At 35.6% G+C, this 19465-nt stretch overlaps 1 protein-coding gene across 3 annotated transcripts in view; it reads right to left on the bottom strand.

The window, feature by feature from the left end:
* The window catches only part of LOC148942679 (semaphorin-1A-like), a 268011-nt gene that overhangs the window by 189889 nt on the left and 58657 nt on the right, over positions 1-19465 (bottom strand). For all 3 annotated transcript variants that reach the window (XM_089102498.1, XM_089102499.1, XM_089102500.1), the window contains exons 3-4: positions 8450-8546; positions 6344-6395 (exon numbers count right to left, since the gene is read on the bottom strand). In XM_089102498.1, the coding sequence (XP_088958624.1) occupies positions 6344-6395; positions 8450-8546 (149 nt within the window). The remainder of the gene's footprint in view (positions 1-6343; positions 6396-8449; positions 8547-19465) is intronic.

Below are 19465 nucleotides of genomic sequence, written 5' to 3'. Positions count from 1 at the left end.
GTCTTAGGAGACAAGATACTAACACGAGTTCCTTAGAACAGAAATACCCCTTAAGGAGAGAGTAGAAAAACAGGAATCATCAAGAAGAGAGAGTTAGGTCTTATCTATAAAAAAGTCTGAAGTACAAAATGACTCTTTTCGAAACTCATAAAAAAGGATAAAAGGATAGGATGTACCTCCGAACTATCTTTTAAAAGTATACATTAACACAAACAACAAAAGTACGAAGAACAAAAGGGAAAACTTTTTGTAAGACAGTTGAGATAACTTGAATGAAAATTTCGGTCCTATCTCCAAGGGTCGTCCTCAGTAAGACAAAAATATGTATAAGATAAAAGACTCACAACAACATGTGACCAATAAAACCAAAAAAGTGGAAATTTTTTTAAAACAGTCCGAGCATCATTACTTCAGCGAAGTTCAACCAGGACATTAACATTAATGGCCATTCATACATTAACAAGTTCATATATACTAACAAGTTCAAAGTATTACATCAAAAGCTACGATTCTATTTAAATTTTGAAAAATAGAGTGTGCAAAGGGGTGATGCCTATACACAATGTTAAAAAAAAAAAAAAAAAAAAAAAAAAACTGAAACCTTGTTCTAGGAAGGACACGCCACCTTGCCCGTCACGATTGTTTAGGTTTCAAGTTTATGCTCGGGATGTCTATAGTACTATGCTAAAGTACTATCCACCTCCGAACTATCTTTTAAAAGTATACATCTGCGCCCATGATTTAAAACTCGAAAACCATGAAAAATCGAGATTGATTAATTCCATCATAAAAAGGAGGTTTTTCTTTCCATTTACTTGTGAACAATTTCCAAATAACATTACTTTCAAAAGTGCACAAAAAATTGAACTTAAAATACTATCAATAAGTACCTTCAGTTTCCTAGTAACACTTCCTAAGCTTCTTCATGCTTTTAGCGTTCAATTAAACTTTTTAAGAGTTGTAATAACGCATCCGAAAACATCTCATGTAATCTAAAAGTTTCAAACATCGCCTGATTTATCTTTTTATTCTTTTTTAATTTGATAGCAAAGAAAGAACTTACAGTCTACAACTTTCTTTTATTTTATTTCATAAAAAACGTACATCACCATCTCAAAAAGGATTCAATAGATATTTTAATAAAACTGGCAAATTAATTCTTCTGCGTTGTATCAAAGGTGGGGACTGTACGGGAGGGGGCCTTTAAATCAGGATTGAAAATTCTTAAAATCAGAGCAAGAAAATCAAAAATTACCCGAAACTAGAAACTAGTAAGAAATGGGATTTCCTACGTTTTTAGTTCTATTGAAAATTCCTGGCCCTTTGCCCCCAAAAAATAAAATAAAACAGAAATATTTTCATCAGTTTCAATTTTCACTCTTCAACTGACTATTAATGGTATGGCTCTGCGTAGGCAATTGCGCAAGCGGTAGCAGACTATAATATTTCTAAGACAATTTTAGAGTATAGTTGTTTTTTTTAACACACTTTCTAATGAATTGCTCGGAATTATTTTTTTTTATAAAAGCTGTATATTTCCCTCTAGAAAAGGGTGTAATTTCAATACACAGTAAATATACAGTGCTTCAACAGTGCTGTTCCTAAGGAGAGGTATATGCACAGGGGTCTTCAGGGGGGTTCAGGTCACCCCCTTGAGCCCAATTTTTAGGAACATTTAAATTTCCACACATTTGTTTAAATTGATTGCACAATTTCCTTTTTCACGGATCCCAAGAATCCCACACCCAAACAAGCCCCTTCATACGCGCCTCCGTTCCTACGGCTACAAGTTACACACAACAGATCCAGCGATCATCTTCTTTTCTCCTTGATTTGATATTCCATAGCACTCCTCTGCTTGGACAGCTGTGTGAGAGATCTCAAAGGATCTCTAACAGCCTTAATGCCATCTCGGAGTGTTGAGTTTAGCTAATACCATTTTTAACAATAGAAATAAGCCTTTAGGATATTATAACTTAGGAAGAACTCGTTAATTTATACCCTTAGTTGTGTACAGGAACGCACGCAGGCTTAGAGAGCTGAAATCCCTCCAGAGATATGCAGTATCTAATGCTTGTTTCAGAAGCTGCAGAATTTAAATTGTACTATTCAATACCAAATTAAACGAAAGAAATCCAAGTTGGGTATTTTTTTGTATTTGCTCTATGTGGCTAGAGCAATGAGTGAAAATTCTTAATTTTCACTCATTTTTTAACGAACAAATTAACATTCAAATGGGGATAAGTCCATTTATTAGACAGTGATAACAGATACAAAAGTCTGGCTATTTCGATCCAATATACAGCGATCGTGATTGGCAGATATACTAAAGCATTAAAATTAAAACATTAAATATCCAGACATTTATATCTGTTATCACTGCCTAAGAAATGGACTCATCCCAATTTGAAAAAAAAAATTTTTGACCATAGAAAGGCAGTGTAGTCTTGGAAAAAAACCTCATATTAGGTATTAGCCTACAAGGGCGGATCCAGGATTTTTTTTTTGGGGGGGGGGGTTACTAATTTTTGACTATTTCGGGGGGGGGGGGTTACTAATTTTTGACTCAGTTTTTGACTAATTTTACTGATTTTTACCTAAGTTTTACTAATTTTTGACTTATTTTCGACTCGGTCAAAAATTTGAGGGGAGGGTCAAACTGGGTAACCCCCCCCCTCTCCTGGATACGGCCTTGTTAGCCTACGTCAAAAATCATTAACTTTCCTTTTTTATGATAAACTTAACATAGCTTGGAAAAGAAAGTGAGGGGGTCCCAGATCTTAGCCTTCTAAAGGCAGATCTTCGGAGTTTTAGCTTCCCATGATGGAATTATGGGTGCAACCACGAATAGGAAGGACTGCATAAATTTTCTGACAGAGGGCAACGTCTAGAGGATCCTCTTAACAACCTTCAGGTAAAAACTGCAACGGGGCGGAAATCTTCAAACTGCATAGTAAACGCAAAAGTTTACTTTGTACTTCAATTATGCTTCACAGGCATTTTTAAGTAGCGGCTTTCATATTTAACGCATGACAAGTTACATTACATCATTACAGCCAATTCATCCTAAGCATCCCAAATAAGGAATTGAATGAAACATTATATACATGTCCATATTAAAAAGAAATTGATTTTCTAGCCTGACAAAAGAATCATTTTGTACGGTTTTGTTGACTATGTTGAAGATCTAATCAGTACTTGTAGAAATTTGGAATGTGACCTAAACCTGATATCTTAAGAAATTTATCCGAGAATAAAGCTTATCAAAAGCATCAATTTGGTAAAAATGAATTTTAATTCATTATGAAGACAAAGCTAGAAGCTGCATTAATGGTTATCAGCAAAACAAATGGCATAAATAATTATATTTATATTTGTATTTATATTAATTTATTTATTTTATTATTTAATTAATTATTATTATTATTTTTTATTATTTATTTATTATTTATTATTATTATATAATATTATTACAGTAATATTATAAAATATATTATAATAATATCATATATTATTTATTATTTTTTTTTATTAATTTTTATTATTATTTATTAGTTTATTTTATTTATATTAATATTTTATTAATTATGTTTATATTAATGGCAATTATATCTATATATTTAATTTCGGATTCATCCGAGATTAAGTCTACCGAGCAAACTTATTGAGCCATTCAAAAAGCAAACAGGCATCATTTTTAAAGCCTACAAATTCTAAGGCATCTCTCGATTCCACTGGGGAATCAAGGAACCACTCGGTCCCAAGTACTCTGTACATGGTAGGCTTTAATTATTATGATTCTCGCTGTCGCTATATTCATTCTGTGGAGGGTTTTCAGACCACTATTAAACAATAACTTTAACCGTGATAGTTCCTAAATTACTGAAATCGCTTAGCAGCTGAAGACGTTCCCAAGCTTAATTTGACTTTAGGCTCGACATGACTAGGCAAAATATATTTAAGGACACCATTTTGGGGTAGACGCAAGGAACTAAATGAAATCATGCCACTTTAAGTTAATGAAAATTTCCAAGTTTTTATGATAGAGCCTCTGATAGATTTGGGCCGTACAGACTTTTACTATAGCCATTAAGGGTTTACCGCCATTAACAAATGGGATATTGAGTGCCAACTAAAGCGAGTTAAAAGTAATTTTTCACGTTCTTCAGAATTTATGCTTAGGTAATACCCGCTAAAAGCTTCTAGGAAAAGCGCTGACTAAGTTGATTATAGAAGGTTTGCTTTATTGAGTCGGTATTTTAATACAACGTTATAGTGTTTGCTGGAACTTCAAAACAACGGTGATTCACTTAGATAGCACAGAGTGAAATTCCAAACTCGCTACAGAGAACATAATACTCCTAAGCCATAGTATGACACACTGGCATCATTTCATAAACTTTGGGGGGGGGATAAAATTGTAGTTTTTTTCAGGTTCCTCAATACAAATACCGAAAAAAGTCATTTTTCAATGAAAAGTTATCCACAAAAGGTATTTTTCACAACCTAGGGAAGAGCAGAAAACCCCAGAGGGCACATCCCCCCTATCCACTAACGCTACTGGCATGACATGAAGTAGGACCATGTCCCAAAACGAAGAATATTTGTTCAATTCTTTCTTTGAAAAAAATATTGTCGTAACTACCTGAAGGAACGAAATGGTAACAAAAAATAACTTTAAGGCAATAAAGGCTTAGACAGGCGTCGCGCTTTAATCACGCGTTTTAAGAGCCTACACGTGCGAACAATCAGCTGTTTTTTGTTGTTTTTTTTTTTTACAGAAAAGTTAACGTATTTTTTGGAAAATTATTTTTAATTTATAAAACATGAACATCCGACGAAGACAATTTTCTTAGGAAAGTAATTAAGTAGCATATCAAGTGAGCTAGTAAGTAACCTTACAAATCTTACATTGAAAATATTCCAAAATACTTAGAAAATAAATCAAATTAAAAGTTACAGCAAAAGAGGTCAGGGGCGGATCCAGGATTTTTTTTTGGGGGGGGGGGCAAAAAAGGTTGATCCGATAAACTTGATTTATGAGCAGTTTTAATTAACGCAAACTAGTGTTAATAGAGCAAGGTACCCTACTTTAGACTACGCTAGGGGGGCACCCCCTCGCCCCCCTGGATCCGCCACTGAAAGACGCACAAAGTAATCTTTAATCTGTAAAGATATACTAGTTCGAAAGCTGACGTAATTTCGCTCATACTGAATAAATACGGACATTTTACCTGGAAAAACGTCATATCTGTCCAGCCCTTAAATTTGGACCGTCACACAGTTATATAAATAAAGATGATCAGTGGAATTAATTGGAATTTTTTTTTTTTTTTTGCGTTCAAGCGGCAATTGCAATTATTGAATCGCGTTCAAAAGCACTTATCGAAACTTATTTTAATTAATTATTTGCTTACTGTGCACCAGAACTCAATAATCTGCAATTCGTCTTTTAAAATATAGAAGATTCTTAGAATATTTATCTATTAGCATAAAGAAATAAGATTTTTGGTTAGTTACTAAGGTTTTGTAGGTTTCCAGGTTCTTTTATGCTTTTTTTTGTAAAAATTTCGTTTTGATGTTCAAACTGCATCCAATGTAGTTTGCAGGAAGAAAGAAAATCCACATCTATAGATACCAGGCTTTAAAAAATTATGAGAAAGAATCAGTTCTGATTGTGCCGTTGGATTCAGCGTGCTTTATCATTATACATCATTATGAAAATTGAAATTAGATTTTTAGTCGATGATAAACTATACATAAGTCTTCTGTGTTTTGCTTAATTTTGGTTTACACACGATCATCTGTGAAATTTGAAATAACTTATGATTATCTAGTTTCTAAGCACGGCTTAAAGAAATTAGCTGTGTAATATTAAAGCGAAAAATTTATATTATTACATTAATCATTGTTCCGCACATGCTATAAATTATTTTTTATTTGTTTGCGAGTTTCAACTACGGGTCCCACTTGCAATGCTACCGATGGCAATTTCAATTTGCCACTCACCATAAAGGGCATAATTATAAGAAGCTAATTATACATCCTCAAATAAATAGTCAAATGCTCCTTTTTTGGTTCCCTCGCCGTCGAAATGAATACTAAAACTATATACTGTTCCAACAGATTCTAAAATCTAATTAAATATGTTTTGTAATTACAATTACCAGCCCACATTTCTTTAAAAGGACCCAATATCCGTAAAAAGCTGTCATATCTGATTCATACATAGCCAACTTCGGCGGTGTACCTCAAGGCACTGTATATGATTTACGAATATTTTCATTTCTAATTACAACCATGAGTCAGGCAAAGCAATAAACGGTGATAAAAAGATATCTACCTTGTCTTCATTCTCGATTAAATCCGGAAGACTAATGTTGTACACTATGTTCCTGAAAAAAGGTCTTGCATTAATCACTGCCACACCTTTGGCTTCATTTCTAAAAGCGGACTAATTATCAGCAAATTATCTTGATTATTAGACCTACCACAAATGACCTTTTCCAATTACCCCAAGAATTTTTAAAACAAATTATCATTCGTGAAATGTAAATTCTGATTCGATCAATTTATTATATTTATCTTCTCCTTAAAGATCAGGTAAAGATAAAAACAAAAAACCGATCTCGACGCAGTGCTAAAGTAAAAGCACGTCGAAAATTTCTATTTGAATTGTTAGATATTCAGAAAGCATTCTTTTTTTGATTTACGAGCACTATTCTAGGAACAAAATAAACCAATACTAAAAGTGCTTCTCAAATCGTTTATAGCTTGTACAAAATAAAAAAGAAGTGCTAAAAATAGATAAACTACGTGGAATATCTAAAAAATCGTAACAATCTTGGAGGGGGGGGGTAAAGAATTTAAAAAGTAACTTTTTACGCATTTTTATCACTAAATCTAAGACAAAATTTTTCCGATATTTCTGTATCTTCTTGAACTAATTAAAGGTTTACATTCCCTCTGCAAGTTCTGATATGCTATTGCTCTGCTCTCCAACGGTTTTAATAAATAAATCAACTAAAAATAAGAATTTCGCTATCATTTCACAAATGAGATTCAGTTCTATCCATATACTAAATTAGATTTTTGAATTTAGTGCATATATTTTTTGGTTTAAAAATACGATGAAAATTGGTTGAAAATCGTTGAAAACGGTCACTTTTCTTATTTTTTTAAGCAAGTTTAGATTATTCTTTAAGAAAAAATCGAAGTAGTACTATAAGTAGTATAATTCTGGCTCGGCGAGATCTATGATTCCAATAATATGAGTAGCTTGTCTTTTGATACAAGTAACAGCTGCAGGTTTGTCACAAAATCGTAAAAGCTAAAATGTGGTCTCCTATTCCGGGCCGGAAACTACAGGAAGCAGGGAGGGGCAATTTGACGTCATAAATAGATGCAAAAATTAATGTTTTGTATTCTCACGAAAAAGAACTTTAAAAATACCCTCCCCCATACTGAAAATAGCCTACTTTTTTGTATATTCATAAACACAAATCGAAAGAAAACCTTTCCCCCGATATTATCGTGAATTGGCCATTGCGGGGACGGGCAATTACCGTCATAGATAGATAAAAATACTTTTTTGTATTCTCACAAAAAAAAATATTTAAGAGAGTGCCCCCCCCCCGGATGCTGAAAACAGCCTACCTTTTTTGCTTCTTAATAAAAAAAAATTAAAGAAAATCTTCTCGCCAATATTATTGTGAAATGGCGGCATCCCTGTCTCTATTTTATTCCTGAGAATACATAAGGTGGCAAAGGACTGGAAACGTAAGTATAGGCTAACTCTCATAGCCTATAGTTAATTTGATGCGCTCAATTACAATTTAAAACATTCGATACAAGAAAGGAAGATTTTTCTATTATTGAGACAGTGTTCTGAAACTTTAACATCAAACAGTTTCCTTTTAAGGAAAGTTTTACTGGATGATAACTGAAATAGTAGAAACAAAAGACCAAAACTAGGTCCAAAAATCACGTAGAATTTATCGACGGGACGTAGAAAACAAACGATTTTCCTTATTTTTTTTTCTTTTCAATTTTTTTCTTTTTTTTTACGGGGTCGATTGACTTAAAATAATTACTTAGAGCGATTAGAATCCTTCAAAACAATAGGAAAAAAACAAATTAGAGCTCGAAGCTTGGTTAACCTACATAACCAGACAAACATTAAGACAACGAGTCTTAGTCAGAGCTTATTCCAGCCTTTTTTCCATCTTGTGTGGTATTCATCCAGAACTGCCTCCTCCGCCTCGCAAATTACCCTAATATAACCAACGCACCTTTAAACGAAGCCCCAAGCTCATCTTTTTCAGCCAGTCACTGGCCCATTTCGAAAGATATCGCGAATATTATCCATTTTAAATGTCAATGTAAAAATATTTGGCTTTCAAAGAGATCTAGTAGAAACCAAAAAAGAGAAAAGTTCTCGATAAATTACCTCGCTCCAACCAGGATTGAATCGCCATCAGCTTCTAACAGTTTGAAAAAGTCGGGATGGGAACGGTTTCCAAGAAACCTGGCCACTTCATTCTCTTCTACAAAAGGAAAAAAAAGTATTAGTAATGGTTATAATTGCATCAATTATTACTACTATCATTGAGATTCTCGTTCAAATGTGCTGCAATGTTAATCAAAATTATTTAATCAAATTCAACATGTTTGAGAACCCTACAACAAACTTTAAAAACTCTACCAACAGAGGTACAAAATTTTGCATTTTTTTTTTCGAGATGGATGGTCATAGAGGCAAGAGGTGAACATTTTATACCAGTTGCCCGAGAAAACCGGAAGAGCTAGTTCCAAAAAAGAAATTTAAAGTTATAGCACCCTTTGTAAGTGATAAAAAAGAGCAAGCCATAGCAAAGTAGCGGTTTCCGTCTTTTTTTTTGGGGGGGGGGGCAGCATTTCCCCCGAAAAAGGACGAATCCTATCGGTTGAAGATACTGAGAAAGTCAATTTTAGAACTATCAAAAAGCTATTCACATAGCATCCGACTTTCAGAGGTTGCCGCGTAATCGTCCCTAAACATATAATAGGCCCATAAAATTTAAATACTACAGACCCTATAATAAAGTAATGATAAGTTTTCATGAGAGATTTTACAAATTAGTATTTAGTTGGGATTTATTTCTTGGTCTCCATTCGTTTGAAGGAAAATCGATGCTGAGGGATGACAGCAATCTTCTTATTGAAGGAATATTTTGAATGCGCAAAAAAGCCATTAGATTTATGGGTTTCCTGCAAAGGGGGTTAAAAAGATGGAGGTCATCTCCAACGAACCCCTCCAATCCAATCCCCCTCTTGAAAAATTTGAAACTTAACCCCAAAATCATGTTTAGTACTTCGAAGTTCCTTAGAATAGAATTCTTCGTAAAGAAAACCAATTTTTTGTTTCAGTATTTCGGTCCCATGACGATTTAAAAAGATAGTAACACTCGCTACAAATGTTAAACTATAAAGGAAACAAAGCCGTCAGGAGAAAGAAGACTATTCAAAACCAATCAGGCGTAAAGAAAGAATCGTTTGAACCATTTGTTAAAAACGTGACAAGTTGACTTCTGGAACCTCGCTGTCTGGAGTGGTAATTTTCTTGGCAACCAAACTATTGTGGACCAACTCCTAAAATATTGCGTGTATCTAAAACGCCAACTTTATCTAAGAAACAAAATGTTAACGGAAATATAATGAGACTTGTAAACTAATAGTAATCAATACAACCAGCTAGTCGTTTGGCTACTTCTTGCATAGGCTAATTTTGTACTTTAAAAAAGTAGTACAATGAGAATAGAACTATTGCTACTCATAACGAAAATAATAGTGAAATAGAACAAAAATTGGTACTTATGTAGAAAGCAGTAAGTGCGCGACAAAAGACAGCATCGAAATGTCAAACATGCTATTGATACACAGGCTTCGGCTGACTAGTAAAGTATAAACAAAAGGTTTCTAACTGTGGGAACTATATTTAGACTTTAGATCTTTGGGGTTTAAGGGGACTAAAAGGTACCTAGGTTGGGTTAGGTTAGGTTACGTGTTTAATATATGCTATGCTTTACCCACACCCCACTCCCTAAAGTGCAGATATACAGCCCAAATTTGTTCATAAACTACTATATTTTAATCCTATTTTGTTTTATTTCATTAGCATTAACGAAACTTCACTTCTCGCGGACATACCGCTTTCTACATAAGTACCAAAAATTCTACGCGTAAATTTATTCGGATATGGCTAAACCATTCAAGGTGGCGGGGGGGGGGGAGGATATTCGAATGAAGACAAAAATAGACAAATTATAAAATAAATCGTAGAAATCTTGAGATTCTATGGCCCGGTGCCATAGGTGCTCATCCTCTCAACGTGCATGGACAGGTATATGAATCCAAAGAACCTGGATCAGCAGAAGGCATAAAAGATTACAATGGCGCACGGAAAATTGATAATAGGCCCGTTTTTTAGCACTAAGATCTTACATCTAAGATCTTTCATCTTTCTGCAAAGATTATCGTTTTTTAAACTCATCTTTGTTCTAAGATCTTACAGCTCACAGATGTTAGTAAAAAGTGTGAAGACCGCCACTGTTCTGCCATATAGAACAATAATGAGATAACTTTGATGATCTACTCATCAGTCATCATTGTTCTCAGACCGCTGATCAGAGAAGAATGATGAAAGACGTTTGCACAAAAACGACCAAAGATGTAAGATCTTTGTTCAAAGATTTCACTTTTAAGCGTTTTCTGACAAAAGATGTAAGATCTTAGCACATTGATGAGTTACAAAAAACGCCCCTAATATTAAACTCAAACAGTTGTTGAGGTAAAAGTAAGCATTTTCTTGACGCACAAGAAGGCGCAACCTGATACACACGTAGGAAATATTTGAAATATTTATGCATAGATGCGTAAGAATAATAAACCCGATTCTGTTCCGGAATCTTACACACAAATGGGATAGGTGGAAATCTGAAGGTTCATGGGGAACATGGATCAGAAGGTACCAGCCCCTCTAGCCTGGACTTACTGCTAGGAATCACGTCCACCATTTTCATAACTGTCTTCACAATCTTCATACAACAGAAAGTTATTCATTAGTTCGGCCCCTCAAGGTGGGGGGGGGATATGTTACTTTCCTGAGGGAGATCAAAAAGAAGAAAAAATAGAATTTAAGGCGGCAACTAGGTCTCAGATCTATCCAAAAACATCTCCCATTTAACTTGAGGAAGACAATAATATATCCGAAATACTAGTATTTAAGCCATTAAAAGCTCTTTTTCAGCATCAACAACCCCTCCCCCTTTTGGTTAAATCTTTCAATCTTACGGTTTAAAAGATGCGAGTCTATAATTTTAACATGAATGTATTGGAGATGAAAAGTTGTAATATTACCATCAAATAATTAGTTTTATCTTAATAATTGTTACTTTACAACTATTGGTAGGGCAAAATCTTTATTATATGATGAAAGATTAGTCATGATATACATACTTTTATATTTTTATTATGTTTTAACACACATTTTGATAAGTATTAACATGCATTTCTAAAAAGATTTTTGCGCAACTTTCTCAATAAACCTTGGAAAGATTTTCAATATCTATTCGAGCCTTTTGTTATTTTTTTCAAGCAAGTTCAGCAACCGTGAACTGGAATTTACAGGGCAGTCCGGCGACAGGTAATGTTTATCTTTAAACCATCCAAAGGCTGACACCCTTGTTTTTGACATTTGAAAAAGGGGTTGGTAAATTCCATACTGCTTTCATCGCTTGTGTCTTGGCACTCGGTGACAACGATGTTGTTTTAATGTTTGATCTCTTAAATCGATGTGGCTTGAAATACAGTAGTTAACAAAAAATATTTGATTAATATGAGAAAATCCAACCAGGGTCGGAATAATCAAATGCAAGACTTAAGAAAATCCATTTGGCAGAAATATGAATCGATGGCACGTTAATATCCTCATCTTTGAAATCACTGAATTAATTTTTGGAGCCTGCAATAAAAATGGCGGGGGGAGGGGGGGCAAAGTAATAAAAAAACGAAATTTAGGTACTTGGGCACTATATGGGCCTTTACAAGGAAACCAGTCACGAAAAAACATTTTTGACGGGTTAACCACTATAGAGTAATACAATGATAGCGTGGTTTTCATTGCGTATACGATATTTAAACTGTTGTTTTTTGGTGTATAGGGGGGAGGTACCTAGGTTAGGTTAAGTATTTAATATATGGTATTCTTTATCCCCACCCCATCCCCCTAATTTGCAAATATATAGCCGAAATTTGTTTATAAACTATTATATATTCGGGTGTATCCCATTTGAGCGCTTTCCCATTTGAGCGCCATGGCGCGCAAATGGGAATTTCCCAGTTGCGCGCCGTATTTTAATTAGTTCAGTTTTGTCCCATTTTAGCGCCAGATAATATTTTGCGTATGTTAGGTGATATAGCTAGGTGATCAGGTAAATTTTTCGCAAATCATATTATTGACTTACGAATAAAGTAAACACACCACTCGATGCCTTTTTAGGCTCTTTCCAAATATAATAATCATTTTTGTCGGAAATGAATTTTACCCCCACCCCTATGTATACCAATCCAGGGTATATATTTGCACATTAGGGGGGTGGGGGTAAATTTTAAACTTACCTCCCATTAACATCAGAAATAAAATTTACCCCCCCCCCCTAATGTGCAAATATATACCCTGAATTGGTATATATAGGGGTGGGGGTAAAATTCATATCAGAAAAATGATTATTCTATTTGGAAAGAGCATAAAAAAGGTATCGAGTGGTATGTTTACTTTATTCTTATGTCAATAATATCAACTGCGAAAAATTTACCGACGGGTCTTCATGTCTGTTTTCCTCATACAGTATATAGCGGTGGATACCGCATAATGCATAAGTACCTGTATATACCTTTAGTAGTAAATATATATGGTATACATAAATACTATATATATTTACTTAGTTTATAATACTATAAATGGAAGTTATTTTCACAACCATTGACCCAATAAAATCCTCAGTTTTGTTCGTTGTCTTCGTGGCAATAAATATTTCTACAGGTCAATGTGGCAGCAAACCACGCTTCATCCACCGCAAAATCACAATTTTGGGTTTGGCGCTCAAATGGTACTCCGTGGCGCTCAAATGGGAACAAAATTCCATGGCGCTCAAATGGAACAAAATTCCGTGGCGCTCAAATGGGAAAGCGCTCAAATGGGAACACCCCATATATTCATCCTATTTTATTTTGTTTCATTAGCATCAACCAAACTTGATTTTTTAGAAAGGCCCATATAATGCCCAAGTACCGAACTTTATTTGACAATTTGAATAAGAATTGCCCACGGATTCAATTTACGGTTTCGGGATGAAGGCTCAGGGTACCAACCCTCTCCCCTCGTGTACGTTCCTGCTTTACACCGTTGTACTTTTAGATTTGGCAAAACTTCCTGACTAATTCCATGCTATTTTCCCAGCCAGTTTCTTGGCACCTGCTGATTCTGACTTTGTTTTAGTGCCAGGAGTCTCAAATGCGTTTTAAAATTAAATAAAAAGAAGGTTGGATTTAAAATGACTCGTAATAGCCAGTCAGCTTTATGAGAAAGCCAAAAAGCTGGCCACAAATCGACCTGACGACAAATTAAGGGACCATACCTCTTAAGTCATCGCTGCAGCGGTGGCTGTGACCAAGTAAAGAAACAGGGGCAAATTGGGGAGGGACAATGGCCTTCATTTTTTGGTCCCCCTCTAGATTTTGAAAGTATCTTGTTTTTGTCACTGAAAAAATTGAAAAGCAACTATGTTCTCTCCATATTACTTTGAAAAATTAATTTTACCCCCTCCCCTACATTTTCGTAAATTGACAACCCCTGGTAAAGAGCGAACCACGGCAGCAACAGACAATTAAAACAAAACATTTTGAAAGAAATTTTGTAATGAAGAAGAATTGTCAACTGAAGCTAATTCAGTAACGGCAACGCTATTTTCCAGGTTACCCTTGACCAAGACCATATCCAGGGGGCAGATAAGGTTTGCACCCCCCCCCCCCCAAAAAAAAATTGCCCGACTCGTAAAAACGTAACAAAATGCTTACAAACAAATTTTACAAATTATCACTGCTGTCTTATATTCTGTTGTATACAAGTTTTACGTCTTCACGAAGGCACATAACCTGGAATTTTTTTTGGGATTGGGTTAAAATTTCAAGGAGGGGGGGCAAAACTGCCCCAAAACACAAAAATATAGACGTCTTATATGGGAAACTTAAGAAAAGAGAAATTTCCGACAAATTGATATGGGGACGGGCAAGGTATTGAGGCACCCCCTGAACGCGTTTGTCAACCATTCAATAACAAAAAATAAAAATTTGAACATACAATACCAAATTGGTTACAGAATACCAGCAAAATGTGACATAAGTTACTAGTTTGAAAGTATTTTTACGGTCAAAAACCATTGTTTAAATTACCAGAATTTCTACAAATTTTCTACATTAATCTTACAAAACATAAAGATATGTCTTAGTGAAGTTTTACTAGAATATTTGATTGATCATATTATAGTCTTAACTCGTTGCTTCAAACACTAGAAAAGTCGATGGTTAATGGATTAGGCTATTTTTATGCATTGAATGATATAGAAGCTAAAAAAGAGATTACCACATATTAACCACTTATGTTGTATGAAGTATATGGCAATTTAGGAACAAATTAGGGCCATGTGGCAAATTGATTAAAATTGATTGATTGGTTACCCCAGAATTTTCAACCTATAGCAACTTGTTTCTCTTTGGGTCAAAATTGTAGTTGATGCCACTAAATAGCGCCAAAAAACACCATTTTCCCTTATCACAATCTTTTTGGTTACTTAAAAAGGACACTAAAAGTCATACTTTAACGTTCTAAAACTGCCGTGTCATTATTATATCACTTATAAACTGTTTCCATTTTTAATAAAAAGCAAAAATGACACCGTATAATATCTAATAATACACACCTTTCCTAGTACGGAGATATATTTGATGACGATGCAAGATATGCTTTTAAAATAATTACATTCATTTCACAGACGGTTTAATAGGCCAATTTTGCTATAAAAGAGAAAAAAAACGGATAATTGGTGGCTTTTATGTGCATGTTATACATTTTCGTCTTTAAATTGAATAATTGCTCGAACAGTTCGAGGAACAGGCACAATAGCAAAGAAAAAAATCTACTTCGTTACTAAAAATCAGGGGCGTCGTTTAGGAGAGGCAAGGGGGGAGCAGTTGCCCCCCCCCCCAGTAATGGGGGTAACAAATTATTATATAGCCCATGCTCCTTGAATATCCGAAAGTAGACCCCTCTTGCCCCCCCCCCCAATGAAAATGTTGTAGATTCGCCCCAGGTAGAAATGTGGGAAGAGGTTGCCCTCACAACCACCTGGAGCAAATATAAGAGTACCAGTTGTTTTGCCCTGCGGGCCACATTTCCACCACGTGAGGCAATACAATGCAGAGCTTGCACAACGCATGCCAGAATTACGCTACAAGTAATGACCTCTACCAGGTTTGCAAGATTTTTGAAAGTTGGGACTCTTCAGAAATATGGGGCTACATGTTTACCCCCCGGAAAATACAACCTCGAAAAAAAACCTCACTTTTTTTAAAGATTACAAATTTCCTTTCTTTGTCTGTTTTGTTCTTGAAGGGAGAGGCCCATGAGGCATACAGCTCTTCCTATGGGGGTTGATGATTACGTTCACCATACTTATGTGCAGACGAAAGACGAATACATTCTCTCACTATTTACCAGCCTTATTCAATAGAACTTACCAAGTTCTAATAATTCATGGCTTTTCAGCTATTACCATTCTGGTAGAATACCATTCTGGTCCCTATAAATTATTACACACATAACTAAAGTAGGCAAAGCAGCATGCCAATTTCCGGTGCCATTTTTGGAGCTAATAAAGAACCGTTTGAAAAATGGCTTTTGTGTTCGAGCAACGGAATTTTAATATAGGTTTAGGAGCTGTTTTCAGCGTTGCATTCCTTTTTAGATCAGATCTGCACAAAGGGGGACACGTGCAAGGAGAAACTGGGGAGATTTTAAAGAGGGACAAGTACCTCATAGTATATTAATATAATTCAATAATTTCCCATAATTTCTAAATGTTTTAAAAATCAAATCTTATCATTTTTATTGATTACAGATAATTGACTTAATTGATAAGTGTAGTAATTTTTATTTTTAAATTTTGAGTCCCTCTCAGAAACCCAATAGATTCTCAGAGAGTGCCCGACAAATAGTTTCTTGTTCACAACTTCAATGCACGTTCATCTGGCACGTAGCCAGGATTTGTATTCAGAATGGGTTCAACATATTTTTTTTTGGGGGGGGGGGGTCAAGGAAAACTTCTGAACTGTGCATCTATAGGCCTATGTGATTATTTTGAAGTTCAGGGAGGAGTTAACCCGGGTACTCGAAATTGGGTATGGCCTCCGTAGATATACCAATATCTAACCCGCGGTTGGATCGGAGTTTTTCTCGAGGGGGGGGGGAGCAATGTCGAGCTTTTAATCGGGGTGTAAACCTCTTTTTAGTTCTTTCCATATACCCTTATTGTATTGGCAGATGTAATGTTTTACGTAAATTCCAAAGATAGACGATAAACGTTAGTACATGGTCTTTATTAAATAACGTGAGAATACACACAGAGAAAATAAGGTAGCACAAGAACAACTAGCTACGATGGAGGCGAAAGATGGACAGCCCTTAGAACTGAGCCAAGAATGTAACTTTCCTGGAACGGAAGTTCTAGCTATTGGTTGTTCAACCATGCCTGGGAACGGACCCCTTTCCCACGACTAGCTTTAGTCCCAAAAGCCCCCCTGGACTGTTCTCGTTGACATATACATGGCCAAATCTCTAAGAAACGAGACACCGGAAAAAGCCTTCTCGAATTTACGTTACAAATACTTTACAGATTCTCCCCCCTGTTTTAAGTTAAATTTCCCAAATTGACTTATCCCCTTCTCATTAAACCCTCAAACTTTAATTGAATTCAAAACATTCAACACCCTTCCCAAATTATTCACTTCTCACCTACTAACATTCTTCAGCATAAACTAGTAAAGAATTACATAATATAAACACTACACAATACTTGCATAAGTAAAAATTTATACAGTATAAACGAACCACACCAATAACAGTAGTCGGAAACTGGATATTTTAACACTTCATTTTTCTTTGTATACTTTAAAATAGACTTGTTCCCCATACCCCTGAATTTGATGAGGACAAGGACAGTTGGGATTATGTATAAACTTTGAATTAGGGCAAAAGGACTGACCGGGAAAGGCTAATTAATCCTGAAAATACCAGCGACAGATAAATGAAATTGCAGAAACTCTAAAAATCATACCATGCAGCAATGACGTTAAGATATTATTCCCAATAAAATCCTCGGGGTCTTATTGCTGCGGAACGCCTCGGTTTAGACCTATTTGGTTTTTCTCTACTAGCTTGTGGTTCGACAAATGGCAGTACTACTGTTGATATTTCTACATAACTATAAGCGCTACGCATTAAAACCATCCCGTGAGGCATCAACCTCATCTTGCGAGATATTACAATCAGCTCCCTCTCCCTGGGTAGCCAAACCTCCCCGCGAGGCATCAGTAACATCTCGCAGTGCAACAAAAAAAAAACCATCCCGTGAGGCATCAGTACCATCCCACGGGACCTCAAAACCAGCTCCCTTTTCCTGGGTAGCCAAACCGCCCTGCGAGGAATCAGTACCATCTCGCAGTGAAACCAAAAAAAAACATCCCGTGAGGCAACAGTACCATCCCACGGGACATTAAAACCAGCTCCCTTTTCTTGGGTCGCCAAACCGCCCTGCGAGGAATCAGTACCATCTCGCAGTGCAACAAAAAAAACATCCCGTGAGGCATCAGTACCATCCCACGGGACCTTAAAACCAGCTCCCTTTTCCTGGGTAGCCAAACCACCCTGCGAGGAATCAGTACCATCTTGCAGTGCAACAAAAAACCCATCCCGTGAGGCATCAGTACCATCCCACGGGACCTCAAACCCAGCTCCCTTTTCCTGGGTAGCCAAACCGCCCTGCGAGGAATCAGTACCATCTCGCAGTGCCTTCTCATTATCATTGAGTCCAAATTTCACCCTCGTCAGCGCAGAAAGAAATTCATCGGAAAAAGAAGACGTGTCTCCTTTCCCCACTATCTGTTCTATCTGTTCATATTATGTTGCACCCTTTGACGCAACACCTAACAAAAAAAAAATTTCGTCGCTAGTGTCTAAAAAAGACCGTGTGTATGACAGTCTGATCCACTCCTTTAATAAATTTAAAGCAAATCAGCCAAGACCTAAACCGAAATACCAGGCTTATACGTACGCCCTACATGACCATCCTAATTTTTGCATCCTTCTATAGAATAGATATACCCTATTCCTTAAATTGAGCCACGCCTACAAACCCTGCAACCATTTTGCCTACTATTGTGTCTGGGGTAAATACTGCAAGTAATCCACCTTTTAAACTTGACAAATTTATAATCGTGGGATCCAGATTCCCAAAAAAGGAGCGAAACAAACCATGGGCCAAAAATGACGCAAAGCTTTTGAATCAGACCAATTTAACAACAACTTAAATTTTTTTAACTTTGCAACAAACTCAATTTTTGTAACTTTGTAACAAATTTTGTAACAAACTTAATTATTTTTCCACTTTCTGACTTTGTGAGTGGCGTTATTACTAAAAAAAAAGGGTCAATTAGCGATCCTATTACTTGGGACTGTTGAGGCTGTTCTATTGGAGGATTAATTGGGGTGGTGCACAGGGGAGTTGGATGGTTTGTTGGTACCCATGTCTTGATCTTTTGAAGGTAATCATAAAGTTCATCTTGATCGAAATCAGGATCATTTGAGTCAAATAAAAGAGGTGGAACTATGCCATTTATCCTTCACTGTCTTACAAAATCAAAAGCAACCTTTTTGTTATATCCAGTTTCCGCCTGATCGAGAACAGGAATAAAAACTGACTTATTGAGATTAAAATTTGAAAAGCAGTTATTCTAAAAATTTAAATATTTGTTTTAAACACCGTTCTTTAATTACGGACGCTAAATTTTGGACAATAACTTCACTTCTAACAACAAGGGTCTAATAAAATTTACTGGGTTGTTTAACCGCGTTAAATCACTTACGAAAGGTTGTCTGTCTTACATCCAATTGCAGTTGGTCTCAATTAAATCACTAGCGTCAAATGGAGTCACAATTGAGAATTAATTTTCGATTATCGAATTCACAATGTTAAATTTTGTTTGGAAACTGTCAAATGTAGATCACACGTCGAATGTATAAAATCAGGGAAAAAAAAACACCAAACGTAAAATGGCTAAGTGAAGGTAGAAATCAACCGAAGACTTTCAGTTG

The sequence above is a fragment of the Artemia sp. Qi Xiang Cuo genome, chromosome 16 (genome assembly GCF_049724085.1).
Source record: "Artemia sp. Qi Xiang Cuo chromosome 16, ASM4972408v1, whole genome shotgun sequence".
NCBI lineage: Eukaryota > Metazoa > Arthropoda > Branchiopoda > Anostraca > Artemiidae > Artemia > Artemia sp. Qi Xiang Cuo.
Note: the sequence above shows the minus strand (reverse complement) of the source record. Positions and strands in the feature narration are given on the sequence as shown.